The sequence below is a fragment of the Staurois parvus genome, unplaced genomic scaffold (genome assembly GCF_062004578.1).
Source record: "Staurois parvus isolate SC_StPar_1 unplaced genomic scaffold, SC_StPar_1.0 ptg000025l, whole genome shotgun sequence".
Taxonomy (NCBI): domain Eukaryota; kingdom Metazoa; phylum Chordata; class Amphibia; order Anura; family Ranidae; genus Staurois; species Staurois parvus.
The window spans coordinates 31,819,031-31,841,464 of NW_028317821.1; the positions used below are offsets into that span (position 1 = coordinate 31,819,031).

General features: G+C 40.3%; 1 protein-coding gene across 2 annotated transcripts in view; it reads right to left on the reverse strand.

The window, feature by feature from the left end:
• CPM (carboxypeptidase M) overlaps nt 1–22,217 on the reverse strand; it is a 113,490-nt gene extending 91,273 nt beyond the window's left edge. The window contains exons 1-2 of one of the 2 annotated variants that reach the window (XM_089652682.1): nt 22,011–22,217; nt 11,178–11,337 (exon numbers count right to left, since the gene is read on the reverse strand). In XM_089652682.1, the coding sequence (XP_089508808.1) occupies nt 11,178–11,337; nt 22,011–22,028 (178 nt within the window). In that variant the 5' untranslated portion in view covers nt 22,029–22,217. Of the gene's footprint in view, nt 1–11,177; nt 11,341–22,010 lie in introns of both variants that reach the window. The other variant, XM_089652681.1, reaches the window with a different exon arrangement.
• Between the last annotated feature and the right edge of the window lie 217 nt (nt 22,218–22,434).

Consider the following 22,434-nt stretch of genomic DNA (forward strand, 5'->3'; position numbering starts at 1 on the left):
CGTCCATGATGGGGCATTATTCCACCAGCATGATTGAGGCATTACTCCTAATACTACTGACCACAAGTGCTATGTTCTGTCATTTTTTAACTCCCACTGACCAGCTAGCTTGAGGCAGTGTTTATTCCTACTAATGGCTGGGAATTTTCTACTCCCACTGGCCACAATCTGGCCCCTCTTAACCACTTCCCGTCCAGCCCATGCAGATAAACGGCCAGACGGGAGTGCTGTCAATGTGAGTAGACGTTTCTAAATGTCCCCCAGCATCCATTGCCTGCGCACACTCCCTGGGAGCGCGTGGCACCGCAATCACAGATTGCTGTACAGGACCTTTGTGTGAGGTCTGATTCATGTGATCACTGATTGGCCAATCAGTGATCACATGAACAGTAGTATACAAGATGTCACTTCCTAACATCATTGCTTACTACTTGTGAAATCTGTGAATGATCACAGAGGTCACATGGTACAAGGCTATTCAGAACAGCCTTGTACCATGTGACAAGCTGTGACCAATCACAGCTCTCACAGTATTTCTCAATGGCTGCACAAATGCAGCCAGAGAAAAGGAGAAATGATTGCTTTTACAGTCTTTATGGGTGTAAAAGCAATCAGTGTAAAAAAAGAAAAAAAAATGTCATTACCCCCCACAAGTAGTACAGTGTCACTATGGTAATACGGTACTGATAGGGTGACAAAAAAACACATAAATAATAATATAAAAATAAAAATTTAAAACAAATTTTGAAAAATTATAATTTTTGGTTCTAAACTAATTTGGGTTTTTTTTTTACTAAAAAGATAGATGAATACATTTTGGCCAAGATTTATGAAGAAAGATTATTTATTTGCTAAATTTTACTAGAAAAACACTTTTTTTGCAAAATTTTTGGACTTTTTTCATTTATATAGCAAAAAAATAAAAATCCCAGTGGTGAATAAATACCACCAAAATAAAGTTTTATCTGTCTAAAAAAAATGCTAAAAAAATTCATATGGGTACAGTGTTGCATGACTGCACAATTGTCATTCAAAGTGTGGTATCACTGAAAACTGAAAATTGGCCTGGACTGGAAGGGGGTGAAAGTGTCCAGACTTGAAGTGGTTAAAGTTTGAAAGACAGTAAACTGGCCTTTTGTTTAGAAAGTTTAGAGACTCCTGCTTTATTATAACAATAGTTATACACACTTCTACCAGTGAACAGATTTGAATTTCAGGGTCACCCTTTACTCACTGTTTCCAGTCTTGGGAGGGATATTTTTCTAATAGGAGGCATGTATGATTTCATTCTTTCCATATCTCAATCCCCATTTCAAGTGTATGTTTGTCAAATACCTGACTACGTTACTCATGACCATATTCTCAGCTCATCCCTTCACTCTTTTAAAGTGGTTGTGGTCAGTCATTAAATCTGAATTAAGCATATATATCTGTAGCTTCATTCCTCTGTTATCAGAACGTGTCACTATTGACAAATTTTCCTGACACAAGATAAATATGGGGCCAGGAGGAGAGCTTGGCAGACAGCTTGTCTATTCAGGACACAGCTCTTGTGCCATGTGTGAAGGGAGTGTGTCTCTTTCCTCCAATCAGCTCTCACAGAGCTCTAACTGCAGCTCCCTGCCCCCTCCTCTGTGAACCTGACAAATGCAAAAGCTGTGGGGGCAGAAGGGAGGAGCCAGGAGAGCCTGCGGGGGACACAACAAGAGGAGGATCTGGTCTGTTCTGTGCAAAACCACTGTAGGTAAGTGTAGACATATTTGTTATTTTTTCTTTAAAAAAAAAAGCCTTTAGAATCATTTTAATGCATTCCCTGTATTAAAGGGATTGCAAAGTTATTTTTTTTTAATGATAAAATAATTTACTTACCTGCTCTATGCAATGGTCTTGCACAGAGCTGCCCAATCTCCCTCATTTAGGGTGCCCTGCTAGTGCTTTGGGCTTCTCTTCTTCTCTATAAGCCACCATAGGAAGCTCAATCCCAAGCCACCCCTGTGTGTCCATTGACACTCATAGTGTGGCTCAGCCCCATCCTTCCCTCCCTCTACACTGGATTTGATTGACAAATGGCTCCCACTGCTCTCACTGAGTCCATTGAGGTGGGACAGAGAGAGCAACACTGCTGCTCTTGGGCATAGCGTTGGATCAAGATCAGGCTGACGTAAGTATTTGGGGGCTGATAATAGAAGTTTTTTACCTTAATGCAGGGAATGCATTTGGGTAAAAGAAAACCTTCAGCCTTTACAACCACTTTAAGAAACAAAAAAAGGTTTGATATCAGTATCACCCCTTCACCAGACCTTATCCTCACTCAATCCAGCACTGTACCCACCTGGAGCTGTTTTGTCTTCTCTCCCTGCTCTCATAGGCTTTGTTGAGGCAGCAGGAGCCATTGGCTCCCACTGCTGTCAGTCAAATCCTGTGATGGGGGGGCGGGGACATGCCATACTGTGTGTGTCTATGGATGCAGGCAGAGTGGCTTAAGATTGAGCCTACATAAGTGCCCCCATAGCAAGCAGATTGCTACGGAGGCACTCACAGAAGAGGATATAAGCAAGGAGCGCTGGCTGAGGATCAAAGCAGAGAAGCTAAGGGGCTGTTCTGTGCAATCCTATTGCAGACAGCAAACAAGTATAACATGTGTGTTATTGTTTTTGTCTTAATTCCTTTAATATCACTTTCAAATAAATTGATATTATAGTACGAAGACAAGGAAACAACATTTGCTGTGCAAAAAATTACTCACTTTTTGTAAAGCAAAAAATATTTATATCACAAATCAGTTGTATATGGACTCATTCATTGGCATCACAATCTACTTGTCCCTCTCTCACTCAAATTCTGTAGCTGCCATAAATTCTCAGTTACCCTTTGTGGAACAACTTTCTGACTTGGGGAAACACTAGGCTGGGTATTTGAAGATGATGCTTTATATGGTTGGAGTACCTGTTACTGCTGCAAAATAGAAAGTGGAACCTTGTCTCTATCTATTCTGTCTCAAGTGTACTTTGAAACTGTCAAACAATAACTGTTGGAACCTCTGACGCTTCATGCTCTATCTCCTGGCTGAAGTATAATCTACAACTAGAAAGGGCCCCATAAGCTGGCTGGCTAAACAAAGATTCTTAAGAAAAGTCTAAAGTGGGGTATACACTATGAGAAAATTGGAAGAAAGATTCTGTACAAGGACCGATCGTTCAATTTTCGTAAAGTATGCACACAACTTTTGAAATCCGATTTAGACTTTCCAAAGAAAAATTTCCAAAGGGCCAAACTCCAAATTTTTCTGGTACGTGAACAGAACTAACAATTTTCATTTAATGTGTACTGTTTTCATACAAGAAAAATCAGATACAAAAGATTGTGCATGATCACAAATTAAATCCACGCTACAACATTTCTGTGTCAAAAAAAAAAAAAAAAGCCTTTGTCACTCGTGTATTTCCGTACAATTAGTACCATCCTCATGTTTGACCTGCTGTGAAACATTGAGGAAAACCGGATAGTCGTTTGCCCAATTTTCTTTTAGGCTTAAGGAAAATTAATTTGTCATTCAAAATTTTTTGTTTGCTTTTAACATTTGATTTTGGAATGAATGGACTTTACCGAACAAAAACCACATACACTGTTAGAAATGTTAGTTGTTCATTTAAGAAAAAACTTCCAAAATGCTCCTTTGAATTTTTTCATCTCTGCAGTTGAAAACGAAGATTGATTTGACTCATTAATGATTAGAAAAAGGAACTATCTTAGAATATTATTTTCCCAAGAATTTTCATTCGAAGTTTTACTCATCTATCACCAGCTTTACACATGAACCTATTGTTTACCACTATACAGCTGCTGTACAAATATAACATAATCCCAATGGACTCAGACAAACTCCTCTTGCTTGCTCACCAGCATAACATCACCATGCAATCATTATTACTCATTCATTTATTTCTTCAGCTTCCTCATGTGTAATCTATAGCCAACAGAGACTACAAAGCACAACTGGTTCTAATGAACATACCAGGCCTTTAACCTAATTAGTTTTGCTGTGAACAATGGGTTTACATATGTGTAATGTATATACTGTAAATGTAATACTTACATACACAGTGGAAATAGGAGTAACCGGTTACATCACCAGATAAAAGGAACTAAAACTGCACACCACTCGTGACATGCAACGTTGGTGTGAAGCCCATTATTTTTGGCTCTGTTTATTTATTTCACACAATGATATAGCAGTGGCACAATTTTTTCAAATGATACTGATAACACTCACCAAAATGCATCAAGTCTCTGTCCCACTCATGCCCATCCAACCTCATATTTTAACAGAGTGATTAGGAGGCAAGGAGGGTGTTCACACCACTACTGCTGTTCCCCAAGGATATCATCACATCATTGGTAACACAGCTACTAAAGGCCTTTATGTCTTCATGCTTCTCTCAACACTGCCTTCATATTCCTCCACATTCACTGTTCACTCCTCAGTGCATCTTCCCATAGTGGAGTAAAATGAGGTGATAACATTTTCTGCTTCTCTTCCCCCAGGAAGATGGATCCCACCTTACACTCACAGTCTCCTTGGGTTAAAGTGGAAGTAAAGTCCACTCTGTAAGTTACACCTACAGGTAAGCCTATAATAAATCTTACCTGTAGGTACAGTGAATATCTCCTAAACTAGCACCATTTAGGAGATATTCACACAGTATGTAGCTGGTAATGTCACCGGAGCATGTGCTCTGAAGGGATGGCACAGCATGTGCGGGAGTGACATCATTGGGGCTCCGGACATTCATACTGACAGAGCCCATGAGCCCAGAAGGAAGACTGCATGAAGATGGTGGCGCCAGGGAGCTGTGACAGCGCAGCGCTGGAGAGCTCTGTGTACAGGTAAGTCTGTCAGAATGTACTAGTATGCTGTGCATACTAGTATATTATGACTTAAACCTGTAGGCGGCCCATTATTTTGGATTTTTTTTGGGTAGACATGGTAGGCAACATATAGAGATTATTCAAATTTGGAAAAGAAATAAAGCAAATTCCAGCAAACTTGAGCAAAATTGTATAAATAAATGCATATGAAAGGCCTATGTGCTTATTGGAACTTGCAAATATTGTCTTATTTAATTTGCTTATGTGAATTAAATGCATATGTTTTACTGTTTTGATTGTCTAAGTATAGGGTTGCACCGATACCGATACCAGTATCAGTACTGATGCCGATACTAAGCATTTGCATGAGTATCGGTACTTGTGCAAATGCACCGATACCTAAAACCGATACCATAAGTGATATCATGGAGGAGCCGGCTTATTCCTCTGTCATGGTGGCTTCCACTGCTCGGAACTAATCCCATTGAAGCAGGTTGTGGTGTCCCCCTCCGCAGAGTCTGTTCTGTGATATTCCCACTCATTGGTTACTGGAGGAAGGAGAGCAGAGGAGACAGTGAATTTTTCCTGTCTGCTGACATCTCTCAGCCTGCCATGTGCATCATATATATCTGTATGAGCATCTTCTTACTAGGTGTCTGTGAACATTTGCTATCTGGATGTATGGCATGTATGGGCATTTGTTATCTGGGTTTATGGTGGGTATGCGCATCTGCTGTCTGGGTGTACGGTGTGTATGGGCATCTGCTATTTGGGTGTACGGTGTGTATGGGCATCTGCTATCTGGGTGTACGGTGTGTTTGGGCATCTGCTATCTGGGTGTACGGTGTGTATGGGCATCTGCTATCTGGGTGTATGGTGTGTATGGGCATCTGCTATCTGGGTGTACGGTGTGTATGGGCATTTGCTATCTGGGTGTACGGTGTGTATGGGCATCTGCTATCTGGGTGTATGGTGTGTATGGGCATCTGCTATCTGGGTGTACGGTGTGTATGGGCATCTGCTATCTGGGTGTACGGTGTGTTTGGGCATCTGCTATCTGGGTGTATGGTGTGTATGGGCATCTGCTATCTGGGTGTACGGTGTGTATGGGCATCTGCTATCTGGGTGTACGGTGTGTTTGGGCTTCTGCTATCTGGGTGTACGGTGTGTATGGGCATCTGCTATCTGGGTGTACGGTGTGTATGGGCATCTGCTATCTGGGTGTATGGTGTGTTTGGGCATCTGCTATCTGGGTGTACGGTGTGTATGGGCATCTGCTATCTGGGTGTACGGTGTGTATGGGCATCTGCTATCTGGGTGTACGGTGTGTTTGGGCTTCTGCTATCTGGGTGTACGGTGTGTATGGGCATCTGCTATCTGGGTGTACGGTTTGTATGGGCATCTGCTATCTGGGTGTATGGTGTGTTTGGGCATCTGCTATCTGGGTGTACGGTGTGTATGGGCATCTGCTATCTGGGTGTACGGTGTGTATGGGCATCTGCTATCTGGGTGTACGGTGTGTTTGGGCTTCTGCTATCTGGGTGTACGGTGTGTATGGGCATCTGCTATCTGGGTGTACGGTTTGTATGGGCATCTGCTATCTGGGTGTACGGTGTGTATGGGCATCTGCTATCTGGGTGTATGGTGTGTATGGGCATCTGCTAACTGGGTGTACGGTGTGTATGGGCATCTGCTATCTGGGTGTACGGTGTGTATGGGCATCTGCTATCTGGGTGTACGGTGTGTATGGGCATCTGCTATCTGGGTGTACGGTGTGTATGGGCATCTGCTATCTGGGTGTATGGTGTGTATGGGCATCTGCTATCTGGGTGTACGGTGTGTATGGGCATCTGCTATCTGGGTGTATGGTGTGTATGGGCATCTGCTATCTGGGTGTATGGTATGTATGGGCATCTGCTATCTGGGTGTACGGTGTATATGGGCATCTGCTATCTGGGTGTACGGTGTGTATGGCCATCTGCTATCTGGGTGTACGGTGTGTATGGGCATCTGCTATCTGAGTGTACGGTGTGTATGGGCATCTGCTATCTGGGTGTATGGTGTGAATGGGCATCTGCTATCTGGGTGTATGGCGTGTATGGGCATCTGCTATCTGGGTGTATGGTGTGAATGGGCATCTGCTATCTGGGTGTATGGCGTGTATGGGCATCTGCTATCTGGGTGTACGGTGTGTATGGGCATCTGCTATCTGGGTGTACGGTGTGTATGGGCATCTGCTATCTGGGTGTACGGCGTGTATGGGCATCTGCTATCTGGGTGTACGGTGTGTATGGGCATCTGCTATCTGGGTGTACGGTGTGTATGGGCATCTGCTATCTGGGTGTATGGCGTGTATGGGCATCTGCTATCTGGGTGTATGGTGTGAATGGGCATCTGCTATCTGGGTGTACGGTGTGTATGGGCATCTGCTATCTGGGTGTACGGTGTGTTTGGGCATCTGCTATCTGGGTGTACGGCGTGTATGGGCATCTGCTATCTGGGTGTACGGTGTGTGTGGGCATCTGCTATCTGGGTGTATGGCGTGTATGAGCATCTGCTATCTGGGTGTACGGTGTGTATGGGCATCTGCTATCTGGGTGTACGGTGTGTATGGGCATCTGCTATCTGGGTGTACGGTGTGTATGGGCATCTGCTATCTGGGTGTACGGTGTGTATGGGCATCTGCTAACTGGGTTCATGGTATGTATGATGGTTGCACCAATATCGCTGTCAGCTGAAATGTAAACAAAAGAATACCAGCTCTTCTAAAAATAGGTATCGGTAATTGGTGTTGGTGAGTACTTGAGAAGAAGTATCGGTACTCGTACTCAGTCTTAAAAACTTGATATCGGTGCATCCCTATCTAAGTATGTAGTAGGACATACTCAACTGACTAAGCTCAGAAATATTGGCTATGATCAAGCAGCAAAAGCATTTAAAGCTCAAGTTTTTTTAAGATGTTGATGTTGTGGGGGTTTCTGCTCAGCGGTAGTGCTTCCCAGCAAGTTCAGTCCATTCCAGTATTTCTGTTTAAAGGCTTGCTGGCCCACTTTTATTAATAAAACAAAAAAGACATTCACACAGAAAATCAGCTTATACCATCAATACGAGCAAAAATGATGTTTAGCCTCGTAGCTCCCTCTGGCAGTGGCGCTGCTCAGACCTTTTACCTTGGTCCTTTATACCAACTAATACAGCACCTCAATGCTATTGTACAAACTTGGAATCCTTGGCTCTTTTTAAGCTCCTTGCTGCTTTTGCCACTAGCTGCACCTGCACTGTGCATACATACATTCTCTGGCTGCAGAAACCTCCTGTCTCTTGGGTACAGCCCTGAACTATTGTCTGGTCCTATATTATAAATGTTGTGAACACCTGCACACTTAGACTGCTGATTTCTGCCAAGAAACAGAACCCAGGACGGAAGACTCCTTCTCACCCAAACCACTTTGAAGTTTCCAAGCTCCAGACTCTAATTCGGAAATTGCAAAACCCGGAGAAAGATGAAAAACCACCTTTCTCCACTCAGAGCTGACATTCTGGAGTCCCGCACTCTGCAAATGTGCAAAACCATTTTCTCCTATGTTTTTGTAGTGGCAGAGCCTCGCACTGCCACAATACTTACCTTTTCCAGATATTCTCCAGGGGTGGGTAGTTCTGAATAATGCAGAGTAGTGCTGACACAATGCAGAGTAGTGCTGACATGATGCCAATGCCATTCTCTGCATTATTTTATGGGAGTGCAAGGTACTGTGAAGATACCCCCTCAGGGGCCGGCCCCACCCTCACAGGATGTCTTTAGTGTCACCCATTATTATTCAACCTAAAAACCTGAGAACATCTAGTAGTGGATAAGGATTTCTTTGGGGTACAGCACTAGAAAGGAGGTGATTATTGCAGCCAGATCTGTTTTTTCTTTTAAATCCCTGCTGGGGGATTGTTTTTTTTTTTTTTTCAATAAAATGTTGCCAAAGTGGGGATTTAAGCTATGCTAATGTAACATCGTTATCTGTATTACTGTATGTAACTTAAGCATGCGTTAAAGCAGACCTTCAACCTGTAAAAACATTTTCTCTCATTTCACCCTTCCCCCCCTCCTCATTTCCTTTTTTTTTTACTATAGTAGATAGTTTAAACATTTTATGAAATTGTAATACATTTTTTTTGTGGTGCAGCCCTCCATTTCTTGATTCCTTCCTTAAGCAAGGAAAATGTAGAGATCCCCCAGTTGCCTCCTAGGATGTCCATGTAACACATCCCAGGAGGCAGTGTTTTAGTGAGGGGAGTATGCATGTTGCGAGATCCTACACATGGAAGCAGTGCAAGGAGAACTCCAGTTGCAAAGGAAGACATTGTTGGACTCCATGTACTAGTAGGTGTTTTTTTTGTTTTGCCATACAGGGACAATAATCACATACAGGAAATTTAAATAAGTAAACAGGAATTTGCTGTTCACCTGACTTGATAACTGAAGTGAATATTCATACAATTTATTGTGTGAAGTTTCTCAACTCCTTTAGTAAACAATTGCCTTGCTGTCTAACTTATTGCTATATCGAAGCTTCATATTACTTCCGTCAGACTTGCTGATGCCAAGGTTCACTCCAACTGCCCTGCTTATGGTAGTTGGTGTCTGATTCATCCTGACAAATTAGATGACTTAACCTTTGCATTTTTTTGGATCCACACCATCTGCCGACCCTTTGTAGGTACATCAGCCATTGCTAACTGCTGCTGCTAGTTCTGGACTGACGGACAGAGAAGCAACCATGTGGGATTGCATACTCAGGTAAGTATAACCACTGAACACCAATGATGGGGATGTTTATGCAGCTACTGACACCAATTCTGGTGGTTGTTATTGCTGCCAATGACACCTATGCTGGGACTGTTTTTACTACCTTTTACTCTTCAGTGTTCTCCAAGGCCCTATCTTGTCTGAAACATTGCAAAGCAAAAAGGTAAAGATGCCAAACTACAAGTCATACAACGTGAAGCAACACACACAATATTAGCCATGCCCATAAGTGTCCGCATTTTGTTTCTCCTAATACCTTCAAGATATTCCTCCCAAATATTTTCAGATGTTGGCAATTATGGTATTACTTACTGCTTGGAAGAATCAATCAGTATGTAGCAGACCAAAGCCCAGGCGCCCGCAGTGCCTGGAGGTAAGTAACTTTATTACTTGCTACTTGTGCAATGGTATCTGAGTCAATGGACACACACAGGCTGGCTACGGAGCGTAACCATAGGAAGTTGCTTCCTATGGGGGTGCAATGAGAAGAGGAGGTGCCAAGAGTGCTAGCGGGTGACTGCAGAAGTGGAGGATACCATTGCACAGAGCAGGTAAGTAAAATGTTTGTTATTTTTTTTAAAAACTGCACCCCTACAACTACTTTAAGGTTTGGTTAAAGTGGAGAAGGGGTAGATCCATTGTTAGCTTACAATTCCTTTAGGTGTCTCAGAGCGATTGTCCGTCGCTTATTGTCCTTATGACACCCAGAGTATTCCTGTGACCTAATCTTCCTGTTTGTCCCTTCTGGAGTTCATTTTCTAAAAAGTGTCTGTAGCCTACTTTACACGATCACCTTCATGCAGAAAGCTACATGTCTTATTGTTTATTGTCAGATTTGAGCACCAATATAGCATAAAAACCCTAAAGTACCCCCTGACAGTGAACACATGCTGACCATACGACTCTGAATACGACACTGAAGACCAGAGCAGACAGCACTATAAGACCTACATATGAGAAGATGTCTGTGAATTAATTTGGAAATTAGTATTAAATCAAGTACTGCTCTCTATTATCTGCAATTTGGAACACACCCACTTATAATGTATGAGTGCCAGGGGAAGACAAATGCCCTTCAGCAGCTGACTCCATACCTAACTGTCTTTAAACCTATGAAGACAATAATTAAGAAGTGATTCATTTAGAAAGGATTTGCATGACTATGGGAAATGATTTTCCATACCTATGAGACTTTTATAATAAAAGAGTTAAAAGCAACATTTCAAACTCAAATTTGATCGGGAGCTCAGTACGCCTATCACAAAAATTATAACAGGGACAGGCTACCCATTTGGATCCTTTTTTATTTTATATTATCAGAAATGCAAGAGAAGTGGTAATATTAATATGAAGATCTCACCCCTAAATTTCACAAGCGATAAAAGAAGCCAGCTGGCCATTCAGTCCACCAGACTCCACCTGCCCACTTTTGGGTGGACTGACCCTTTAAATTCTTAAGCAATACTTTGCCGTACAAAAATTTGTAGAAGATGAACATTACTGATATTACCTTGCACAGATTTCCCAATGCTGTGGAGATAGGTTATAGTTGGATATTTTGCATTGAAGTCTCTTAATATGCTTTCCATTTGTTGAGTGTGGTGATAGGTAAAATCCAGGCTTTGCTCAGAAAGGGCAAGAAAACCCAGGCATGCAACGGTCGTCAGCAACTGCTTTATAGAGAAATGAGGATGTATAAGCAAATATAGTTTTCACACATACTACCTTTAAATATTTCAAATGTGCTTATCAAAAAAGGAGTATCACCATTTATGAAAAAACAAGAGATTTTCTGACATTATAACCTGCCCCTACACAACAGACGTTATGCAAGATTAGTAGAACAGTGTATGCATATTGGATACGCTTGAAAGGTTGTACTAAGTAAGCCCAAACATTCATATTTCACATTTCTGCAATGTGTTGCTTTTTTAGATCTTTTAGCATGCTTCACTTTGTCAGACAGCTTCTATTTAAAGTGGTAGTAAACTCTCATTTCTATTTTTACCTACAGGCAAGCTTATAATAAAGCTTACCTGAAGGTAAAATTAATATCTCCTAAACATGCATGTTTAGAAGACATTCTACAGAGCTGCAGCCAGTGACATTACTGGCCCATGCGCTCTGAAGGAATGGTATACCTGTGCCATTCCTACAGAGCTGTGTGCCGTACCCGCATACATGTGGGAGTAACATCATTGCCAGCTCAGCCATTCAAGCAGCTGCAGCTCGGGAACCCGGAAAGAAGAACAGGTAAAGATGGAAGCCCTGTCAGTGGTGACAGCGTGCCGCAGGAGGGCTTCGTTTTAAGGTAGTTTCACATAATGTGCTAGTGTACAATACATACTAGCACATTATGATATTACTTTGCAGGGGGAATTTTTTTTTTTTTTAACAAGTTTACTACTGCTTTAAGTGATTTATTGATTCAACAGGTCTGACAGTAATCAGGCCTGGGTGTGACAAGTGAAATTTAACTCAGTTTTCAAAAAAATGTGGCTAATCGAAGTCCATGTATGATATCACAAGCAGGGGGCAATCACTTTTTCTTTGTATGTTTCTGAAGATTGATATTATTTTTTTAAAGGAATCTCATGCAAACACAAGAAAAATGTAGGTGGTGACTCACTTAATCCACAAGTGTCTTGGTTAAAATAAAAAGTATTTTAGGTGCACATGCATTTATTATGTACAATGTTTGTGTACTGTCTTTATGAATGCACATTTATGAATACTGAAGTCATTTATTTTATGTTTTCATCTTACAGAATTAAAGCTCAAAATCTAGTGTTCTTTTACTTGTATGGTTAGGTAAAGTGGTGGAATTTCTGCTAGTTTTTATATCCATGTTGAGGAGACCTCAATATATTGTACATCACTGTTTCTAGTATACCTAGTAGAAGAATACTTGTATTCCTATCCCTGAAAATTCTCTACTCAAAGCAAATAAAAAATAAAAAATTATAGGTACATAGAGAGTTTAGCAAACACACACAATAAAAAGAAGTGCAAAAAGTAAAGATTACTCACGTACAGCAAGTAGTTGAAGGGGAATGTAAGGGAATATATAATGGTTTCATACATATTTTTATAAATAAATAAAAATATTTAAATAGTACATTCATTAACCTGGAGAACAGCGAAGGACACATGACTTGTATTCTTAGACCATGGGTTATACATGGCCTACCTGCAGGTGACTATACAATGGCAAAAAAAAAAAACTTGCTAGGGCTGCATCTATTGCACACTTACAAAATCTGTGGGAGTCCCCACTATCAGAATACAATAGTGCAACGGGGAGGATTCCGTCATACACCTCAGTTGTGTAAATGGGGGATTCCTCTCGTGTTTTTATTAAACAGCCATCTGGCCGATAAGAAAAGAGGTCCATCTATGGCCAGCTTTACATGTGAGGTCTCCCAAAGAAATGTCTCTAGTCATTTCAAAGGGTGGTCTCTGAAGAACAGAGATTATAAGGTCGAGATCCCTATCATGAGTTGAACAGCCTTGCCTGTTAGTGGCCAACAGTTCGCAGAGATAGACACCTGTGACATAGTATCTGGTCCAAGCTTGTAGGAGTTAAGACCTTTAAAAAGGGATCTAAATGTGAGGGTCCAAAAGGTGACTCCCTCCAGGGAAAGGTCATCTGAGCACAACGGGGATGCCAGAAAAAGGCACTGGGGTAGACACAAAGACCAGCATTCCAAGAAGTAGCAGGTATTGAAGGATACTGGGAACCAGGTCCTTGTTAGGGTAGGGAACCACCCAGGGTGCAGGAAACCCAGGAAGACTTTGGAGATAATACTGCTTTCTGCAGTAGCACAGAAAATGAAGGAGGTGTCAGGTACAAGGGGCTAGCGTGTGAGCTAAAGGGCAATGGGCTCAATTCACTAAGAGATAAACACAGCATGAATTTTTGAGTAAAAATAGTTCATGTAGTATTTATTTCAAAAGTAAGAATTTCACTAAAACGTGTTATTTACCGAATGCTGTAAATATGTATGTTTTGCGATGTTTGGCGCTTAAATTTTACATTATGTTTGGTGTTTTTTTCACAAATAGTTTTTTTGTTTCTGCAGGCAATCACTGCCCCAGAAGGCACATAGCAACATTGTGAAACTATGAAAACACTGTAGTGTGCGTTCATCCACTTATGAAACATTACAAATTATTTTCATTCCTGAGCTCAGAGGTGAACATTTTCACACTCAGGCTCCATGCACGCTAATATTTTTTTTTAAGCTGAAAAAACATTGGATAAAAATTTCTTATAAGGCTCCATGCACACTAGTGATTTTTTAAGCTCCTAGAGGCTATTATCAGTGTAACGGAACTGGACCCCGACTGCACTAGGGTATTTCCGTTAGCCTCCTGCTTCCCTGTCCGAACACAGATCCACGAACACCACCGCTGACCATACAAGATGAGACAGCACCAGACTTGTCTTAAAACAGGAAGTGGACTACTTTATTTTAACATAGATACAAGATATATACACAGGGTGGGGAAATACACCCAGTAACAGGAAACACATTAGCAGGCCATCCCATCAGGGGGAAGGGCTGCCGGAAACACCCCCCACCAAGCCAGTACAAACACATATATCTCATAATAGTTTGCTCCCAAGCAAGACACACAGTAGAACAATGGGATACACCACGTGGCAGTAGACAATACACAAACACATACATCCCATAATAGTTTGCTCCCAAGCAAGACACACAATAGAAAAATGGGATGCAGCCGCATGGCAGTGAACAATGAACACCCCCCCCCCCAGCCCAATATTAGAACATTCCACCCTGTACCCCTAACAGGCACAGGGTGACATACACATAATAGGGATATGGGGAGCTGAGACAGAGGTCTCCCCACCCCCAAAAGTCACTCCCGTCACAATCAGCATATCTTTTTCTGCTCCTAGAAGCTATTATCAGCATATCTTTTTCTGCTCCTAGAAGCTAAATAGTGTTGTCCTATATGTTCATGCACACTACTTTAGGCTATTAGCATTTTTTGAGCTTCAGCATCTAGGAGCAGAAGAAAATCTGTTTTTGTAGAGCTTTTTGGAATGTTTTTCTAGCAGAAAAAAATGCTAAATGCTCCTAAACTTCTCCTAACAGACTTTTTTCTATCTTTTTTCTTCTACATGTACTGTAAAACCGCTAAAATGCTAGTGCTCCTAAATGCTTCTGATCACTACTAAAACGCTACTAAAAACACTATTACCAGCATTTTTTAACCAGTGTTTTTCCCAGCATTTCTTTACCTTAAAAAAAACGCTAGTGTGCATGGAGCCTAATGGCGTTTTTAGTAACATTTTAGTAGTGTTTTAGTAGTGTTTAGAAGCGCTTAGGAGCGTAAGCAGTTTATTTGCATTTTTACTGTAAATGTAGCGGAAAAACGCTAGAAATAAACTGTTAGGAGTGTTTTAGTAGTATTTAGCGTTTTTTCTTTTGCTGGAAAAACGTTCCAAAAAACTCAACAAAAACCATTTCTTTTCTGCTCCTAAATGCTGAAGCTTGAAAAATGCTAACAGCCTAAAATAGTGTGCATGGACACATAGGATAACACTATTTAGCTTCTAGGAGCAGAATAAAATGCTGATAACAGCTTCTAGATATTTAAAAAAAAGTGCATGGAGCTTGATATTTTTAGACTTTTCACTTCCTAGCCACTACAGAGTTCCTCTTATTTTGTACATTTCTAAAGTTCCTCCAGCTAACACCAGGTGATAAATAACGAATGTGTTTTTTAGTGAATTTACTTTAAAGATTTATCCCATGTGCAGAACAGTGGCTAAATGGTTATCACTTCTGCCTGGCAGTACTAGGGCCATTGGTTTGAATCCCAACCATGACATCACCTGCCTGGAGTTTGCATGTTCTCCCTGTGCCTGCATGGGTTTCCTCTGGGTACTCTGATTTTCTCTCACACTCCAAACATGCTGTTAGGTTAATTGGATCCTGTATAAATTGGCCCTAGTATGTGTATGTATGAATGTGAGTTAGGGACCTTAGATTGTACACTCCTTGAGGGTTAGGAACTGATGTGAATGTACAATATATATGTAAAGCATTGCGTAAATTAACAGCACTATATAAGTACCATAAATATTTTTTTTTGCTGTATTTATCTCACTATTTTAACAAATGTGCAGTATTTACCGTGCATTCAATATTTTACTTTGATGAATTTACTCATTTATTATCTCAGGCAATATTTCCCAAAAATTAGTCATGTGACCTTCATATCGTATGCAGTTACCTTTAGTGAATTGACTAAAAAGCTAAATGGGGTGCTATCAGTACCCAGAAGTCAGGGAGCAAATCTACCCAAGGAAAAGCAGTCCCTCACTTAAGAAGTAAAGGCGCATCTTCTGGCAGAAGACTTTTCCACTGGGTTAGCCGATCCCTGAATTCATGTCCTGCAGGCTGAGTGGGAGCTAGATTCTAAAGGCCCACAAATACCTACTGCTGAAGTAGATGAAGGATCCCAAGTGGGCTCAAACAAACTATTACCATTACAGAATGATGTGGCCGCTGTGTGTAATGAACTGAAGTAGTATTAGCAGGGGCGGACTGACCATTTGGAAACTTGGGCACTGCTCGAGGGCCGGGGGTCAGTACGGGGCCCCATGAGATGCCCCTGGTACCTTTTTCATAGGCTTTTTTGAGTTTGGGCAAGGACACAGGGGCCCCATGATCCCCTATTGCCCGGGGGCCCCATGAGTTGTCAGTCCGCCCCTGAGTATTAGCTACATACAATAAGTGGTGCTGTGTTCCAGCAGCAGTATGGGTGACTTTGCATTAGCTGCCAGAAATAAAGTCAAGCTTAGTACTTGTCCACCATCCAGAAGAAGCCTTGTAATTTTTATGACTGAATACAAGGCTTCCTCTAAATAGCTAAAGTGGAGAGGCGAGCGGATGGTGACACAATTTCCAACCAATCAGAGGAAACCTTGTATTCACTGATTTAAAAAAAGGCTTCTCCTGGATAGTGAAGAATAACTCAGCCCGACTCTCTTTAGTTCTGACAGCGAATGGGAAGTCGCCCGTACTGCTGCCGGAACACAGCGCCACGTACCGTACATAACTATTCTATTACAGCACACACAGCGGCCTCATTGTTTAGTAAGGGATATAGTTTGTTTTGGCCCAGACAAACTATTTAAAGTGATACAAAAGCTGGAATTCTACTCTAATTTTTATTTATTTTTTTTTTTATTTTGCTATGTCCCTCTTCTATCTGTTCTGGTTGAGTTTTGGTAAAATTTCATTAATTAATTTTCTTCATCTTGGAGAGACTTCCAAGAGATACAGATAGCAGCAGGATATGGTGTTTTAACCATGCCTAAAGGCTAGTACACACGATCAGAAAATCGTACAAAACATTTTTGAAGTGGTCGTATGATAATCTGATCATTAGTACACAGCTTTCCTCTGACAAATATTTGAAGCCACAAGCACGAACATTTTTCTCGTATGATACCAGATCTTACAATTTTCGTTTAATCAGACAGTTTATATCCAAAAACACAATACAAATACATTACATCATTTCCAAATTTTCTTTCTGCGTACAAGAATTTTTCGTAACTTTAGTAACCCAATTACTTTCAATATGAGACTAGCATGCAAAAACAAAAAAGCACGATCATTCGTCCAATATTCTCATCGTGTATACGGGGTTTTACTCTATCCCAAACTGTTAAAAAAAGTTTTGGCTTTAGACACATTTTAAGTACAGAAGGTAGGGACATTTGCTTACAAATCCTATGTGTGTGTATACGGAATACAAAGCCAAGCTGAAAGAGAAGACTGAGGGATTTCGGATAGTACACACTCCATCAGCATAAAGCAAGAGCTGAATGACAAACAGAATCAACAGAAGTAAGCCTTTAAGTTAACGCAACCATAAAAGTGTCCAACATCCTGGCCACACACATAACAATACAATTGTTTAATCATCGATTTAATGACAGAAAGGTATTTTTCCGGAAATCAAAGTACAAACTGTGTGGTTTGAGCCAAAAATCATCAGTAAATGATCATTTTCATAAAAACAGAAACAAACAGTCCTGGTAGAAAATCTAACTGAAGTTGCCCAAATAGATTGGGAAGTTGAACAATCATTTTCGAGGGAAATATTGTTTGAAATGACTGAATGCACAAGCAGCCAAGCTATTATTTTTACGTGTATAGCCAGCGTTAGACCAGGAATCTGTTACCATCTGTGTGAAAAAGCAATTATTTTGGATAGCTGTTCAACAAATACATTATTCATGCCTGTTCAATAAGCCATGATTGACATGATTGTTATGTGTATGGCCATTATGTTGCTACCTGTGTAAAATATGAATTATTTTACATTGCTGTCGAATAAATAGAAAAATAACATAAGATATTTTTAACCACTTCCTGTCCGGACACTTTTACCCCTTCCTGTCCAAGGCAATTTTTAGCTTTCAGCGCTATCACACTTTGAATGACAATTGCGCGGTCATGCAATACTGTACCCATATGAATTTTTTACCATTTTTTTGAGACAGATAAAGCTTTATTTTGGTGGTATTTATTCACCGCTGGGATTTTTATTTTTTTTACTATGTAAATGAAAAAGTTCAAAAATTTTGAAAAAAAGTGTTTTTTAAAATAAAATTTTGCAAATAAATAATATTTCATCATAAATCTTAGCCAAAATTTATTCCGTTATTTTTTTAGTAAAAAAAAAATCCAAATTAGTTTATAACCAAAAATTATAATTTTTAAACATTTTTTTTTACATTTTATTTTATTTTTTTATATTATTATTTTTTATTTTTATTAATTTTTTTACATACTGTCACCCTAGCAGTACACTGTCACCATGGTGACACTGTACTACTTGTGGAGGGTGATGAAGATTTTTTTTTTTTTTTTACACTGATTGCTTTTACACCCATATAGGATGTAAAAGCAATCATTTCTCTTTCTCTCTGTCTGCATTCCTGCAGTCATTGAGAATTACTGAGTGAGCTGTGAGTGGTCACAGCTTGTCACATGGTACAAGGCTGTTGTGAATAGCCTTGTACCATGTGACCTCTGTGATCATTCACAGATTTCACACATAGTAAGCAATGATGTCACAAGTGACATCTTGCTTACTACTTTGCATGTGATCACTGATTCGCCAATCAGTGATCACATGATCGGGACCTCGTACAGAGGTCCCGTCCGACGATCGGTGTTTCACTGTGTCCGGAGGACACAGCGGACACCGGATCGCGGTGGTGCGCGCTCCCAGGGAGCGTGCACAGCTAGAAAAGGCGGGTGCCGTTTATGGACGGCAACCCGACCCTGGACTGCCACCGCCTTGCCGTTTATAAACAGCAGGCGGACGGCAAGAGGTTAAAGTATTCATATATCTGCATGGGTTTCCTCCAGGTACTCCAGTTTCCTCCCACACTCCAAAGACATGCTGGTCTAAATTGGCCCTAGTATGTGTATATATGAATGTGAGTTAGGGACCTTAGATTGTAAACTCCTTGAGGGTTAGGTACTGATGTAAATGTACAATATGTAAAGCGCTGCGTAAATTGACAGCGCTATATAAGTACCTGTAATAATATATATAATAAAATAAATATATAGCACAAAGTGCATTAACTGATAGCAGACTGTCAGTAATATTTTGGAGCTTGTTCAGATCGCTCTTCAGAGAACATTTGACAGGTGAGAGGGAGGCAATACAATGCTTCCTCTGCTTTAATCTCCTGTTCCCCACACTAGCTGCAAAGCATGTAATTGTAGGGCAATGCAGAGAAGCCCCATTTACTTGAATGGGTTGCATTGGGCAGGTGCTATGCCCAATGAAAGTGACAGGGAGTATAATTTCAGCCACAGCCACAATCCTTTGCATCATGTGTACACCTCCAGCTACTGTCTCTGCAGCTAAAGGAGGTAGTGGTTGGGGAGTGGTAAAAGTGCAGCATGAACAAGCCCTTCAGCCGGCCATAAATGGATCAAATTTCAGCTGGTTCAGCAGGGACTGACCAAAATTCGTCACATCTATGGGCAGGCTGGTTGTACTGAAGTCAATCCACCAATCAACTTCAGTACAACCAGCGTGTCTGAGTTTTTGCATGTGACTACTGTCGGTGGCTACAGTTGCCAGTAGTAATCATTGAGTTCTGCAGGCAGGGAAGGCTCCCCACCAGCAGAATACAATAGTGCTGCAGGAGAGATTCCCTTGTCAACACTGACTGTGTTGATGGGGGAATCAAGCAATTTTGTGTCCTGCAACCTGTGGTTGCAGCAAAGAAGTTTACATCATCTATGGCTTGCCTTGGTTAACGGACTTTAGAACAGTGATGATTACTATCTTAATGGTATCTATAAAAACTTCTATAAATGATTGATTTGTATTCCAATCAATCTCTTCTCATAGGAATAATTGATCTATAGTCGACAACCCACTTGATTGATCTGCCACACACAGGGATGTATATATATTTTTTTTTTTACACATTATACAATTTTCTTGTTCAATTTCCTTTAAATTTACCTTCAACTATGCAGTGCAAGGGCCTGTCTGATTGCATACAACTTGAAAGTGTTTAGGTTTGACCTCATACTATATAGTTTTGGTAAATCAAAAGGAAATTGTACAAAAAAATGTTATAATGTTTAGCCAGTTCAAAAAACGCTGAATAAAGAACACTGGTAACAGCATTTTTTGTAGTGTTTTAGTAGCGTTTAGGAGTGTTAGTGTTTTATTAGTCTTTTTAAAGTACATGTAGAAAAAAAAGCTAGAAAAAAAAACTGTTAAGAGCGTTTTAGTAGCGTTTTGCATTTTGTTCTGCTGGAAAAATGCTCCAAAAAACTCTACAAAAACAATTTTTTTCTGCTCCTAGATGCTGAAGCTCAAAAAACACTAAAAGCCTAAAGCAGTGTGCATGGATACATAGGATAACATTATTTAGCTTCTAGGAGCAGAAAAATGCTAATAACAGCTTCTTGGAGCTTAAAAAAAAAGCTAGTGTGCATGGAGCCTAAATCAATCAGGAGGGAAGCTATGACTACTTGATTGTTTGCATATTTAGTTCTTTTGATGGTAACATGCATGAATTGTATAATACAATTCAAATGTGTGTGGCCACCATTAGGATAGAAATAGGAAAACTGTTGATTTGTATTATTATTAATAATAATAATAATAATAATAATAATAATAATAAAAAAATCAACAGTTTTCCTATTTCTATCCTAATGGTGGCCACACACACTTGAATTTTATTATACAATCATTGTTACTATCAAAAGAACTAAATATGCAAACAATCAAATAAATAGTCATAGCTTCCCTCCTGATCGATTTAGGCTCCACGCGCACTAGTGTTTTTTTTTATAAAGTTTCTAGAAGCTGTTATCAGCATTTTATTCTTCCAGAAGCTAAATAATGTAGTGTTATCCTATGTGTCCATGCACACTGCTTTCGGCTTTTAGCATTTTTTGAGCTTCAGTATCTAGGAGCAGAAAAAAATAGTTTTGTAGAGTTTTTTAAAGCTTTTTTCCAGCAGAAAAAAAACGCTAAACGATCCTAAACGCTGCTAAAATGATCCTAACAGCTTTTTTCTAGCTTTTTTTTTTCCTCTACATGTACATAGTACATATAAATAGTAATAATATTATAATAATTATTATTATTATTATTATTATTATTATTATTATTAATAATAATAATCGATCAGGAGGGAAGCTATGACTACTTGATTGTTTGCATATTTAGTTCTTTTGATGGTAACATGCATGAATTGTATAAAAAAATTCAAGTGTGTGTGGCCACCATTAGGATAGAAATAGGAAAATTGGTGATTTTTTTAATTATTAATATTATTTATATGTTAACGTATTAAACCTACATGTGCATGTAGAGGAAAAAAAGCTGTTAGGAGCATTTTAGCTGCGTTTTTTTAATTATTATTATTATTTATGTTAACTTATTAAAAAAACAAAAAATCCATTAAGGGGAATTTATTCAAGACACCACTAGGAAACTATGCATCATATATAAATGAGTAATACATCATCATTTTCCACTGAAGACTTTCAATGTTTAACTAGATCAATACATATATTTTCCTAAACAATGTCTGTGTCAAGACACTTAGGAAGTCAGAAAAGATTCTTCCAGCAGAGATCTCCTAGAAAAGATACATACACATCCGATCAACTTTTTCTCCAGCCATCTGGAGGAAATGAAAGATGAAATCACAGTGTAGAAGGAAAACAAAGTGTTTCCTAGAAAGTTCGGAGAGATCAATGTTCAGCAGTCAGAGGTAATCATTACTAATCATTACCCAGTTCATCATCTTCATGAGCAGACAGCGATACTCGTTCCTGAAGGTGTCGGTGATCCCAGCACAGAGTGAACTGCCCGCTCCTCACTGCTGCACTTATCTGCCCCTGTCTGCTGGGATCGTACCCACCCCTCGCCTGACACTCTTCTCACAACCCAAAGGGGGCGCCACCTAGTGACAGCTCTGCAGCTTGCGGGACAAGTCTGCCCCTCGCCGAACTGGCAGCGGATACAGGAGGCTATTGTGAGTGGGAGGGGAGGATCGTACGTACAGGAAGAACCTCACCTCCTCATAGTTCCCTGTCATGGGGAAAGCTATGCCTGAACTTGCGTAGAACAAGAGGCGTTCATGCCTGTAAATGGAAAGACATGTACATTCACTGGTCGGGGCTGTCCAGACACTGACTCTGTGGAGGAAGTTTATG